At 47.2% G+C, this 14591-nt stretch overlaps 1 protein-coding gene and 1 pseudogene across 1 annotated transcript in view; both read left to right on the forward strand.

Annotated features, from left to right (window-relative positions):
• LOC102826581 overlaps positions 1 to 2875 on the forward strand; it is a 13479-nt pseudogene extending 10604 nt beyond the window's left edge.
• A 117-nt stretch (positions 2876 to 2992) lies between these two features.
• The window catches only part of NKD1 (naked cuticle homolog 1 (Drosophila)), a 143297-nt gene continuing 131698 nt past the window's right edge, over positions 2993 to 14591 (forward strand). Inside the window, exons 1-3 of the mRNA XM_006873719.1 lie at positions 2993 to 3017; positions 3141 to 3173; positions 3821 to 3954. Coding sequence (XP_006873781.1) covers positions 2993 to 3017; positions 3141 to 3173; positions 3821 to 3954 — 192 coding nt within the window. The remainder of the gene's footprint in view (positions 3018 to 3140; positions 3174 to 3820; positions 3955 to 14591) is intronic.

The raw sequence follows: 14591 nt of genomic DNA on the forward strand, positions 1-14591 counted from the left end.
TATATATATAGTCCTTGTTGTTGTTAAGTGCCATCGAGTTGATTCTGACTCATAGCAACCCTTGTATAGGGGTTCCAAGGAGCAGCCTGTGAATTTGAATTGCCTACCTTGTGGTAATGTAAAGAAAACAAAAATCCTCACCACTGGACCAATAAACAGCATTCTTATCAAGGGAGAAAAGATTGACATTGCCAAGGACTTCATTCTTCTTGGATCAACTATCAACACTCACGGAAGCAGCGGTAAAGAAATCAAACAATGTATTGCATTAGGCAAATCTGCTGCACAGTGTTGAAGAGCAAAAATGTCAGCCTGAGGACTGAGGTGCACCTGACCCAAGCTATGGTATTTTCAATAACCTCGTATGCATGCGAAAGCTGGACAGTGAATAAATAAGGAAGATTGTAGAAGAATTGATGTTTTTGAGTTATGGTGTTGGAGGAGAATATTGAAAGTGCCATGGGCTGCCTAAAGCACCAATAGATCTGTTTTGGAAGAAGTGCAGCTAGAGTGCTACTTGGAGGCCAAGATGGCCAAACTTCATCTCTCATACTTCAGACATATTGTCAGGAGGGACCAGTCAGTCACTAGAGAAGGATATCATGTTTGGTAAGGAACATCATCCTTAGTCTCCATAAAAAATTTCTTAATCTCCATCTAAAGAAAGAAGTTTGGAGAATGGAGGAAGCAAAACACTTTTGGATGAAGAGATTTATGTCTCTGGAGAGCACTGCAATCCTCAATTCCTGTTTAATACCAGTAGAATCTCCAGAGTTGTCCTGTCCATCTGTTAGCCAGCAGCCACCCAGGGGTGCCTTAGAGCACAAGTACTTCCAAAAGGTCACAGTCTTGAAAACCCTATGGGGCACATGTAGAGTCGCCATGAGTTGGAATCGATTTAACGGGTAGCCATATGGTTTGCTACCCGCTTCTAAAGGAAAAGTTGGTGGTTTGAATCCATCCAGTGATGGCATGGAAGGAAACACGAGCAGTTTACTTCTGTAAGATTGTTGTGGTGGTGGTTAAGTGCTGTCGAGTTGGTTCCCATAGCCACCCTGTATAGGGTTTCTGAGGAGCAGCTGGTGAGCTCCATTATAGCTATTGAGAACCCTATGCTACTCAGAAACATGTGGGATTGTCATAAATTGGAATTGATTTGATCACCATCAATCTGGTTTTGGTTTTTAGCCACATATGACTTTTAACCACATAGCTAATTGAGATACTCTTCTCAATTAATTAAGGAGCACTGGCAGTGTAGTGGCTACAAATCCAGCTGCGAACCGCAAGGCAAGTAGTTCAAAACTAACAGGTGTTCCGCAGGAGGAAGATGAGGCTTTCTGCTCCCGTAAAGATTTACAGCCTTGGAAACCCTGTACAGGATTGCTATGAGTCGGAAGTCACTTCATGGCACATAACAACAACAACAACAATGTAGCTGATTGATATACTCTTGAGTGTAAAATACACACTGGATTTCAAGTATTTAGTGCAAAGTCTTTCACTTTGAGAGTACATAGCATTAATACAAGGAGCTCTGGAAGCGTAATGGTTACGAAACGGGTTGCAAACCTCAAGGTCAGCAGTTCGAAACTACCAGCGGGCTTTTTTCTGCTCCCATAAAGATTTATAGCCTTGGAAACCCTGTACAGGATCGCTATGAGTCGGAACCAACTCCACGGCACATAACCACAACAACTATCTTTATGGAAGCCGACTGCCACATCTTTCTCCTGCAGCGACTCTGACGGGTTGGAACCACTGACCTTTGGGTTAGCAGCTGGGTGTTTAAGCCACTGCACCACCAGGGCTCTTTATATGTTGGTTTAGATGGGATATCGTATTATTAAAATTAATTTCACTTGCTTTTTGACGTCTTTTTAATGTGGCTTCTGGAATTTTAAGAGGCAGAGGTGGTCCCCTCATTTCAGGCTCCTCAGAGGTGTTTTCTTTTCCCATGACCAGATTGCCTGGGACCAGGATTGAGTTTAACAGCAGGCCCAGGGTGCCCCCAGCAGAGCAAGCATTCTTTCAGAGAATCACAAAGGTGGAGTGGAATCCCTTGATGTGGTACTCCCCTCCCCAGACAAAACAAACAAGCCTTTGGGTTGGGCGAATTACAACAGGGAGCGGAAACCAAGGAAGATCAAAGATCTATCGGTTACCCCCTTCTGGGCGCGCAGCTGGCAGTATGCCCCTATGCCCTCGGGCACCCACAGGATCTGAGCATTTGGCTGACAATTTGGGGCTTTTGGACACTTGTCGCCGCCAGGAATGAACTCACAACTGGTTCAAGGTGCGGTGGGAGAATGGAAGGTGGGCAGAGTGGCTTTCTGGACTTCCAAATAAAAGACTGCTCTAGTGTGGGAGCTGGTGCGGATAGTAAGTGGACACTTTCTGCAAAAGGCAGATCATGTGAAGACTGGGAAGCAGCACGAATTAGCTAGCTCACGATTCTGCTCACGGCCTCAGTTTCCCCACCTGTAAATTGGAGACTTTGAGTTCAGCCCTTGCCCCCTTTGAGGAAACTGAGTGCACAGCACTGAACAAATATTTTGGACTGGGAAGATCCAAGGAGATTTCTGTCCCAATAACGCCTTCTAGCCAAAGCTCCCCCATTCGGGTCTCCAAATCCGCATCGCTGGCTGGACACCAGACTGTAGAGCAGGCGCTGTGCTGGCCTGGCCTGCGGCGTGTTCCACCGCGCTCCGCCCCCAGCTCCCGGCACCGCCCCCAGTCCGCCCCCTCCGCGGTCCGCCTCGCCTTTGAAGCGCCGCGGCCGGCCAATGGGCGCGCAGGGAGGCGCGGGCCTCGGCGGCTGGCTGGGGACTCGGCGCGCCTGGGCGTCAGTAGGGCCGCGGCGACCGCTGCATGAGTGCTTCTCCGCGCGGACTTCGGTTCCGGTCGGCTCTTGGGAAGAAGAGCGAGGCGAGGTGCGCCGCGGGGTCTGGGCGCATGGCGTAGGAGCGCCCCCACCCTCCGTGACCCCAGCATGGGGAAACTTCACTCCAAACCGGGTTAGTGCTCCCGCTGCGCGCGACGGGCCCCGAGCCTCCGCCACCGTTACCACTACGATCGCTAACCCTCTCCCTCTCCTTTCTTTTCGGCCGCCGCCGCCGCCGCGCGCAATGTGCCTGCAGCCGCCGTGTGCAAGCGCAGGGAGAGTCCGGAAGGTAGGGGCGCGCAGGGCGCTGACTCGGGGGATGGACCGGGAACGCACAGCGGACGGTTGTGGAATGGCCCAGTCCCCCGGATCTTATTACCAAGGCTACTCCCATCTCCAGCTGCGGCCACCAGTCCCAGAAACCCACTCCCTAAGCAGCATTTGTACCTCCTCCTCTGTCCCTCCAACCCCATCCCTTCGGTCCAGCGCTTCAGACCCTCAACCTTGCCCCCTCCCATGGTCCCCGCCCTCGGGCCCAATCTCACTCCCTCTTCAGACTCCCAAACTCCTCCTCCCAAGATCCTGCCCCCTTCCCCCTTCTGTCTCCTAGCTCCTTCTCCTGAGAGCCTTATCCCCAGCCCACACCCCTGTACTCCAGGCCTTTGGTGCTCCCTCTTCTGACCCTCCAACCCCCGCCGTCCTCCTTTCCCCGCCCCTTTATGGGTCCCTGTTCTTGAAGCTTCCCTGAATTCCCTTCTGATTACCAGTGTCCTTCTCTTGGATTCTGCCCCAGCTTTTGCCCCCTCTGGTCCCCCACTCCCTCCCCTCCCTTGCCTTTGCTTTCCTTTCGCTGTCGCGCTTACCTCCGCCCTCCGTTCTCGGGTAACTCTCGGCGAGGGGGCCAAACTCAAGGGCTGCATGTCATCCCTGACCCAGGTGACAGCTTCGCGGTGAGCGCTGCCTGGGCTCGGAAAGGCATCGAGGAGTGGATCGGGAGGCAGCGCTGCCCGGGCGTTGGTACGGGACCCAGAGAGCTCCGAACGGTGGGCACTGTTGGCAGAGGAACCCGGGTACGAACCCCATATCACTCTATCTCCCTGTCCCTCCCAACTTCAGAGTTGAGTCTCCATATCCACCCACCCCAAGTTTTTTTTGTTTTTTTTTTAATGTTTTATTGTGAATTATATGATAGTTTACATGGGGGAACTTTAGTTTTACATTCATTCCATCGTATATCATCTCATTGCCATGGTTCCAATCCCCTCCATGCATCCTCAACCACCCAAAGGGTATATCCCAGAAACCCGCCCCCTACACTTCCCCCTCCCCCCTCCCAGTTTTCGGCCCACAGTCCCTTTCCCTCTCTGGGTCCAAAGTCCCCAGTCGCTTCATCACTCCACGTCATCATCTCTGTCTCCATCTCAGGCATCTCTGTTTCTCTGGGTAGGGTCCCGCTCTTGGCTCTTCTCCGTTGATGGTCCCAGAGGTCTCCGCTCCTATCCTGGAGAATTAATCACTCCCTTCCTTGTTACAAAACTTCTAACTTTGCATTTCCAACCCTCATAGTCCATCCTGATAAGCATTATTCACTACAGTATCAGGAGTTAACCATCTGTATCTCCTTTCATCAGCTCCGCCCAGACAGATTGAATAGTATCTACTGGAGATTCTGCTTTCTGCCATGCACTAGGTTCCCTCTTGAAAGCTTGTAAGCCAGTCACTTCTTGCCTTTGTAGTCCCCCCTCCCAATCTGAGTATTCAATGTCCAAGCTGCCCTTCTCTGTCCACTCTGTTTGTGGGTGTGTGTGTGACTGTTTGTTGCTGTGAGGATCCACCCCAACTTTTAAGCATCCTTTCTGGCACAGCTTCTTGGGCCAAAACTGTCTGCCAACTGCCCCTTACCACACCACATGTCCCTGTGCCCGCTTGCTTTGAAGACTGCCTGGGGTAAAAAAGGTGATGCCAATCCAGCTGCTGTGGGAAACCCTGTGCTGCAGGAATTTAGGGAATTGCTCTGGTGGATTTGGAGGTGAGCTTGGAAGAGAGGAAGCATCCAGGGTGGCCCCCAAATCTTGTGGCTGCCTCTTAAATGTGTCCCAAGTGTTTCTGGCAGTCATCAGTGTCATCTGCTCAGGAATTCCAGTAGAGCAAACTGTGCTTTTCTGGAGCTGTGGAATTTGGTAGATCTTTAGCTTAGCATACAAGGGGGGAAAGCCTCATTCTGTTATAGCTTGAGTTCATTCCTAAACCTTCTTCTCTCAGTGGGTCTGGCCACTGGATCCCTGAGTTGTTTCTGGGGAGGAGTAGGTATGACAGAGAAGTGAGCCCCAACTCCTGAACTGGGACTGGTGTTCACAGTTTTCCTATGAGCTCCAGAACTCTGTAAGGGGCAGTCTGCGTGGAACTCATGCAGCCAAGGATCAAAGGAGGAATCCACTTTTTGATGTGACATTTAATTTTTACTTTGAGGGGGAACAGGCTGGTTAGTTCTTTGGTCTTCTCCAAGAGCTCTGGAAAGACGGTGGAGTCTTCAGATGTGTGTATCTATTTGGACAGTGGGACCTGGACAGAGTGCAGCCCAGCAGCAGGGACCAGGTATTCGGAGGTTGGCTTTGGATAAAGTTGATTCTGGTGCATGCATGAGATCAGCTCCCATCTCTTTTCCACCGCTACTGCTCCTTGGCTGTATTCCTTTTGAATTGGAGTTGTCCTCCTAGTAAAGGCAAAACTTAGTGGATAGGGGGTGCTGCAATTGAGGTCCTTTCTAAATAGAACTACAAATTTCTCTTCCCTGTACCATTTCGTGTTTTTTTTTTCTTTTTTTTCTTTTTTAATCTACTTCTTTCTTTAAAGTTCAGTGAGAATGATCTGATTTAGTCATGTGAACAAATGCATTTGTAGTTGAAGACAGGTCAGCTGAGTGGATTTTCATTAATCACATTTTGTTTTTTTTTCAGCCTGTTTATTTTTACCAAGTATGCTTGCAGAATGGTATTTATTTGCAGCCCCCCCCCCTTTTTTTTTCTTTTTACTTTCCTGAACTACTAGGCAACTTGCTTCATGTTTACTCCATGCTAGAGGGGAAACTTGAAATACAGCAAGCGTTACTTCAATTGACTTTCATCTTCAAAGCCATAACAAATGTTATCCGCATGTTTTTGGTGGGTTTCCTTGGCACCCAGTCTGGGATGGTGGGAGGGAGTAGGAAGGAAAGAGAGAAAAACAAAAGTCGGTCGTTTTTAATTAAACAGTAGTGTTCCCAGCAAGAGGAATGTGAGCCAGTAAAAGTTACCATTTTGGAAAATGAGGGAGGGTAGGCAGGGAGTCTCAACTAAAGTCTATGGCTTTGGTGAAGTCACCGAATTTTGATGCCAGGTTTCCCCCAGCTGAGGACAGCATGGATAGGGCTTACTCCCTGCCTCCCTCTCCCCCTTTCTGAGGGAAACTCTGAGGGGGCTTTCACCAGCCCTAGTCCAGTTACTGAGATACCAGAGGTGGGGTTGGCAAGGCTGGCCCTACGTTCCCTCTGGGAAGTGGTCAGAGCGAGCTGAAAGACAAGGTCTCTCGCAAGGTGCCAGGCAGCACTGTTGGAACCTGAGAAGCCATTTCATGTGGTATGGAGTATTTTTAGTCTTAATAGATCTGTATGTCTTTTTCCAAGAAAGCAAAACAAAACAAAAAAACAACTAGTAGATCAAACCCATGAGGGAGTGCGGTGGCTCCATATGCTAAGCACTGCACTTGGAACCATAAGGTCTGAGATTTGAGCCCACCAGCCGTGCTGCAGGAGGAAGATGAGGCTTTCTGTTCCTGTAAAGATATAAATCCCTGGAAATCCTATACAGAGTAGCTATGAGTCAGAACTGACTTGATGATACTTAACAACAACAACAGCATTGCTTAAGATGGAATCCTGGTGTGGTGCTATAGGTCAGTGATTCAAACCCACCAGCCACTCTTGGAAACTCTATCTATACAGGGTCATTATGAGTCAGAACCCACTGAATGGCACTTAACAACAATTGCTTAGGATGAAGCAAAATTGAAAGAGTGAGTCCTTTCAAATATGTAGGAGGGCTGGTTGCAAGGACTGGCAGATGTACTCAGCAAGCACTATTATTTGTCTTGAGGATGGCTTCTGTCTCTACTTCTTCATTGCACCTCCCACCAGAGTGCTCAGGGTACTTCTGTGACACATCCAACTTGCATTTCTATTATTGTAATGGTTGTTGTTGTGAGCTGCTGTCAAGTTGACCCCAACTTACGGTGACCCTATGCACAACGAAATCAAATGCTACCTGGTCCTGCACCATTCCCATGATTATATGCAGGTGGGACTTCTGTGATCCACAGGATTTTCACTGGCTGATTTTTGAAAGCAGAAGGCCAGGTCTTTCTTCCTAGTCTGTTTTAGTTTGGAAGCTGTACTGAGACCTGCTTAACATCATAGCAACACCCAAGCCTCCACTGACATATATGTGGTAGCTATGCATGCAGTACGTTGACCAGGAATTGAACCCAGGTCTCTTTTATGGAAGATGAGAATTCTACCACTGAACTACCAATAATGATGTTGTTGTTAAGTGTCATCGAGATGGTTCTGACTCATAGCAACCCTGTATAGGGTTTTTGAGGAGTTGCTGGTGGGTTTGAACTCCGACCTTGCTATTCAAACCAACCTTACAATCTACAGCACCACACCAGGACTCTGCCAATAGTGATTGTTGTTGTTAAGTGTCATCGAGTCGATTCTGACTCATAGCGATCCTGTATAGGGTTTCCAAAGAGCTGGTGGGTTTGAACTGCTGAACTTGTGGTTATCACTCCAGTGCTTATCCTTGTTGTTGTTTGTTGTTAAGTGCTGTCAAGTCAGTGCCGACCCATAGCGACAGGGTTTCCGAGGCTGTAAATCCTTATGTGAGCAGAAAGCCTCATCTTTCTCCCGCAGAGCGGCTGGTAGTTTCGAACTGCTTACTTTAAGGTTCACAGCCCGATTCATAACTGCTACGCTACCAGAGTGCTTATCCTAGCTGCTGTTTATTAAGTGCCTGTCTGTGCCCTTTGCATACATGATCTTAATCTTCTTCCCATACCCGTCTAAAGTTGCCAGTCAGTTGGTGTGAACTGTTTTTCTTTCACTCCAGAGCCCTTTTCAGGAGGAAGGAAGGCATGCATGACAACACTAATACTCTCTGTAGTAATTTCTGAGAAGTGGTATGTGGACCAGCTGAGAGTGCTTTGAGGTTAGCTTGTTATAGGGCAGATAGAAGTGGGAGGGTCCCCTGCTTACCTTTGTCCTCCCTGACAAGGTCTGGCACAAGACCACTAAATGAAGCCTGCTCTCCTGCATGCAAAAATAAGTGAGGTCGGGCTCTGCCATGACAGTTGTGTCATCTTGGACAGCCATTTGATCTTTGTCTGCTTTAGTTGCCTTATCTTTAAAATAGGTGCAGGGTTATACTAAATAAATAGCACTTCAAAAAGAATAGAGCCCAGGATGAATGGTGCTGGATGGAACAAGTGCTCAGAGATTGGTAGGGGTGATGATGGTTATGAGGAGGGCTCTAGGCAGGGAGAGGTAAGGCATAAACTAAGACTTAAGCTCTTCTTTCTGTGTGGACACGATGAGCTTCCAGCAAATAGGAGCTCCTAGGAGGAAAATGATGAGAAATATGAATACTTTGACAAAAGGAAGTGCTGGTGGTGCACCCAATAAGTGAGTCACTGCTGCTGGCCGGAAAACTTGGCAGTTTGAACTCATCCAACTGTTTCATGGGAGAACGACTTAGTGATCTGTTCCTATAAGATTATGGCCTAGAAAATTCCATAGGGGTAGTTCTATTCTGTCACATGTAGTTGCTATGAGTTGAAATCGGCTTGATGGCACCTAGCAATGACAACAATGTGAAAGGCAATCAATGGAATAATTTATATGCCAGAAAACAATAAATACTAAATAAAATTAGAAATTAAAATAATAATCTCAGAGAGATAAAGGAAGACATTGGGCATGTGAAGCAGAAGCAGGCAGTTGCTTATGAAAGAAGACCAATTGGCAATATTGGGTATGGAAAATCTAAGGGTGAAACAAAAAAGCTCAATGGATGGGTTGAGTAGCAGAGTAGACACAGAGATGAGGGATACACTTTAAAAGACAGAACCTGCATAACACCCATGAAGCATGTACACATGAGTACATATATGAACAAGGACAACCATATTTCAAAGGAGCCCTGGTAGCATAGTGGTTACGAGTCTGGCTGCCAACCTCAAGGTCAGCAGTTCGAAATGACCAGCAGTTCCGCGGGAGAAAGATGAGGCTTTCTGTTCCCGTAAAGATTTACAGCCTCAGAAACCCTGTGCAGGGTCACTATGAGTCGGAACCGACTCCATGGTACTTACCAACAACAACAACCATATTTCAAACAGTCCCCTCTTCACACCCCTAGTTTGGTCCTTTTGTTCTTTTATAGCAGAGCTGCATGAAGAAATAGGCTGAAAGTTATAGCCAGGCAAGTCTGTTTCGGGATCAAAGGTGACTGCCAGGCAGCTGGTAATTTGATTCGGGGCACCCAGTACATTTTGATATTGGGGTAAGATTATGAAGGTACAGGCCCAGTTGGAGCCCACGTGGACTTAATGGTCTAGGTGATGAGCTTGGAAATTGACCCAACTACTGACTGCCCCAGTCCTGGATTCCAGGGGAATTATCCTTGAATGATATCAGTTGACACAATTAAAAGGCCCTGCATCTTCACCATATGGAAAGTGTTAGGTTTCCTTATGTGATTTCAAAGTTATGTGCAGGGAGGTGGACTTGACATTTGATGTAAAGCATAAATTGAATATTTGGTGTTTCAGAATTAAAAGATGATTTGCTTTGAGACTGGTGGAGGACCTGGGGTTTTGGCATTCAGACCTCCACTCCCTAGTGGCCTTGAGTCCTTCATGGGTGTCTTCTTTGCCCACAGACACCCTGAACCTTTGAGTGTTCTTTATCTCTGGGGAATGGGAAGGAGAGGTAGGGAGAGCTGGGGCTGGGCACAATGCCAGGTGGGGCTTCTGGTTTTCAGTAGGCCTGAGTCCCTAAACATGGTGGGTGGTAGGCAAGGGCGTCATTTTCTGAGGGCTGTCATCCATCTCTGTGATGTGGTCTATGGTAGATGCTTTTAGGAGGGTCTTGCCTACCCTCTGAAACTTCTTTGAGAAGGAAGCTGGTTCCCCCTCAGTCAGGCCCACATGCATGTTGTGTTCCCCAGATTTCAGAAATAGCTCCTCTGCCATCACATTTTGTAGGGAGACAGTAGACAGCTGTTGCATGCTCCACAGGATCATAGAACTCGGGGGACTTTTTATTCCCTCACCCAGTGAGGAGGTTAGGAATGAGCAGGGAGGGAAGGTGGACAGACAGGGTGGGTCTCCTTTTAAAGAAGTCCTTTGTACCAGGAATTTCATGCATCATGCCCCTTGAGTATTTAAAACATCCAGGCTGGACCATTGTTGTTGTTGTTGTCGTTATGTGCCATGGAGTCGGTTCCGATTCATAGCGACCCTACACAGGGTTTCCGAGGCTGTAAATCTTTACGGGAGCAGACCGCCTCATCTTTCTCCTGCGGAACCGCTGGTAGTTTCGAACTGCTGACTTCGGCTCGCAGTCCAATTCGTAACCACTACGCTACCAGAGCTCCGTAGGCTGGACCGTTAAGAAATGAAAACTCACTTTCTGAGTAACACTTCTTTACTGTGGTATCCGAATGGCAAATAGTAGATACTCATTCATACTATATTTGCTGAATGAATGAATGAATGAATGAATGAATGAATAGAAGATAGATGAGGCCATGATTTCTACCTCCTCTAACCCCACATCCTCTTCCTCACCTGGTTTATCTCCTTTAATTCTGCTTTTTCCCTCTTCCTCAAGATCCCACTGTCTTGAGTGGAATTAGGCCTTCTCCTTCAGTTACTCAGCTGTTGTTGTTAAGTGACGTCAAGTCAGTTCTGACTCATAGTGACCCTGTATAGGATTCCAAGGAGTGGTTAGTGTGTTTGAACCACTGACCTTTTGGTCCAGTGTTGATCCTACAGTGCCACACCAGGACTCCAGTCACTCAACTATTAATTATTAATTCCCTAACTGTCAGGAACAGGGGATCTGTTAGACAATAGAAGTCTGGTAGTCAATAAAGGAGACAAAGAAATAATAAAAAAAGAGTGGCACAAAAACCAAAAGGTTGGTGGTTTGAACACATCCAGAGGCACCTCAAAAGACATGCCTGCTATCTGCTTCAGAAAGGTGAGATCCTTGAAAACTCTATGGACTAGCTCCACTCTGCACTCATGGAATTGCCATGCGTTGGAATTGACTTTGTGGCAGCTAACAACACATGTGAGAAGTACTAAGGCAGTAAGTAAGACATGATGGAAAATCAATGGGCAAGGGAAGCAAAGATCTGAAAAGCAATGAGGAAGAAGGAGAGAAAAGATGGAATGATACTTTGCAAGGAAGTACTACTTAAAGTTCAGGCTTGCATTTGTTTGTGGAAAATGGTATTACCAGGAATCCTAGACTTTGGGGTCCAAGTGGCTGTTTAGCTTTGTGGGCACAGGTGAAGTGGAGACTTGGAGTGTGGCAGCATTTTCTGGAGCTCAGTCTTTCTGAAAACAACTGCCTGTCAGCTACTCTTGACATATTTGAGCTACCTGTGCATCTGAGCAGGTTTATGGAGCAGGGTGGACAATCAGTGTGATACCTGACTTGCCAGCAATCTCCTGGGAGGTGATGAATATGGAAATGATGAATATGTATGGACTTGGGAGCACTGTCCTAGCAATTCAGATGGGTCAGTGGCCTTGCTGCCTGTGGGAGAAGGAGACTCTGTAGGACCAAGAGACCAGTAGTGAAGTGTGAGGGGCAGGAGGGATGGATTGGCTGTTTAAGAACGAGGGAGGTGTGAACCTCAAGGTCTGGAGGAGTAGAGACAGTGCCAAGCTGATCCTATAGAGGACCGACCCATCCTGCTGTTTGTGGCTAAGGAGAGGTTCTCTGAGGAAAGCAAATATGAAATGAGCCTCTGGTGAAGGGTTAGGCCAGTGGACCACAGAGGAGATAGGAGGCATTGCTAAGTTAGGTATTCTAGGTCCTCCTTGCTTTGACATTCCTGTTATTGCAGCCTCCCTCCTTGGCTGTGGATTCACAACATGCTTCGGTTTAGAAACTCTTGGAATTTTTAGGTCGCTTGTTGGATTCCAGAGCAGGCACTTCTGGCTGCCTCCCCAACTTCTCTCTCCTTCACTCACACATGTTCTTTTTGTGGCTCTTGTCTCTCACAGACATTCTTTCTCTTCCTCCCTCTTTCTCCCCCTTTTCCCCTGAGGAAGGAAAAATTGCAGGCTCTCACAAACAAAATATCTGCCATGCCATCTGAGGGAGAACTGAGGCAGGAGCCCAGAATATCCTGGAAGGAACTCCAAGAGAGCTGAAGGCCTTGGTTGTTTAATCTGGAGGGAGGCCTTTGATGTCACTCTGATCCATTTATACTGGGAAGCTGCCTGCTTTTTTATGGTCAGCTTGACTGTCCACATGAAGAATGGCCAGGGTCCGTCAGGAGCTGCAGGAAAAGTCGGATCACTCCCCAAAGAGCAGGCCTGGTGAGACCACCACGCTTGCCAAGCCCAGGTGGGGTGGAGAACCTTTTCCAAACAAGCACTTCCAGAGACATAAGTAATTCTTTGATAGCTTCCCGGGAAAGTAGAGGGGGCTGTTTGTCCATGTGGGCGCTATCATGGGAATTTGCAAGGAAAGCCTGAGGACACCTCTACTGAAATTATCCCTCACCTTCGAAAGGCACACTGGCCAGCATGGCTTTGCCTACCAAGGTGCATCCTGGGTGTATGTTTGTTAGAGGCCTCTGGGCCTCACTCTTCTTACTTAATTAGCTACATGGGCTATGTGACACCTTTCAGGGGACCCAAGGGTAGACTTCAAAGTGGTATAGCAGTGACTGCGAGGTCCCCCTTTTCAGGCCTTCGTTTTTCCAACTGAGCAGTAGGATAAAATCATTTGTTGTAATTAAGCAGCTTTCTACTGAATGCATTCTCTTCACTTTTTCATGCATCTGGACAGCAAATAATACCCCCATTAGGCCAAGGGTACATTTGCTCTGTGAATAGAGCATACTTTGTTCTCATGGAGCTTAAAATCTAGGTAGAATAGATAAATATTTTTAAATAAAATTTTACAATTTCAATGGTGAGACGTGCCTCGAAGAAGGACTGGGTGATTTGAGAGCATGTAATGGTGGGGCTGTCAATACACTAAGCACTGTGTTTACTTCATTACAGAACTACAAGGAGTAGGACATATGCCCTGCCTCACAGAATTTAGAGTTCAGTGGTAGAAGCAAGTTTTCCTCAACTAGGAAGCTTGTTATGATTTTACAAATTAGAAGTGTGCTGTGGAGTCAGTTTCAACTCATAGAGACCCTGTACAGGGTTTCCGAGGCTGTAAATCTTTACGGGAGCAGAAAGCTGCATCTTTCTCCCGCGGAACAGCTGGTAGTTTTGAACTGCTGACCCTGAGGTTCGCAGCCCGTTTCGTAACCACTATGCTACCAGAGCTACTTTAGAAGTAGTTATTATTGCCTTTAATTTAACGCTGTTGCAGTATCAGTTGATCTGATCATTCTTTGCTAATGTAATGTATCATTTGCATGTATGATTTACATTGCCTGATTTCTTGGTGTTACCCTTCTTTGCACAAAACCAAATCTTCCTTTGTCATGATAGATTACATTTTTAAAATGCTGTTGAAGTGATACAACAAGGCCTGCAGTTCAAACTTATCAGCTGCGCCTTGGAAACCCTATATTGGGTCGCCATGAGTCAGAACTGATTTGAAGGCACTTAACAACAAGAAACTTGACTTACTAATATTTTATTTTGGACTTTTCACTGATATTCATACATTGACTCATAGTTTGGGAAGATAGTCACAGAGCAATAAAGATTCTGTTAAGAGAATATTAGATGCTTTGGGGGCCTTGAGAGTTTTCAGCAGGGGGTGGCAACTAGCCTAGGGTCAAAGGTAGTCTGAGGGAATGGAGGTTAGCCTGAGGCCCAAGGGATGAATGTGGGAGAGGAGGGTGGTGGTAAGCAAGACAAAGCATGAATATGTCCAGGCTGCGTGAGTGTTTGGGTAGATGGACCAGCAGTCTGTGGGAAAGCCCTGCAGTTTTTTCCAGTTACTGATTGAGGTTCCTTTGGACCCTATGACCACTGGAAAAGGGTTACATGCTTTACCTGAAGGCCCATCTCAGCTTTCTTATGAAACTTGGTCTTGTCCAGATGGGGACAAGTGTCAGACTGTATGTGAGGGGCCAGCAGGGTGGAGGTATATATCCTATGATCTGGGGGAGTCCCTTGTGGAATAAGGAAGAATGTGAGGATAGGTTTTTTTGTTTTTTTAATGTTTTATTATGAATTATGTGATAGTTTACATGGGAGAACATTAGTTTACATTCATTCTATCATATATCGTCTCATTGCCATGGTTACAATCCCCTCCATGCAATCCTTCCCCCGTATCCCCCAGGTCTTCAGCACACAGTCGCTCTCCCTCTCTGGGTCTAAAGTCTCCAGCTGCTCCATCACTCCACGTCATCATCTCTGGCTCCATTTCAGGCATCACTGCTTCTCTGGGTAGGGT

Source organism: Chrysochloris asiatica, unplaced genomic scaffold, assembly GCF_000296735.1.
Source record: "Chrysochloris asiatica unplaced genomic scaffold, ChrAsi1.0 scaffold00251, whole genome shotgun sequence".
In the NCBI taxonomy this organism is placed as follows: domain Eukaryota; kingdom Metazoa; phylum Chordata; class Mammalia; order Afrosoricida; family Chrysochloridae; genus Chrysochloris; species Chrysochloris asiatica.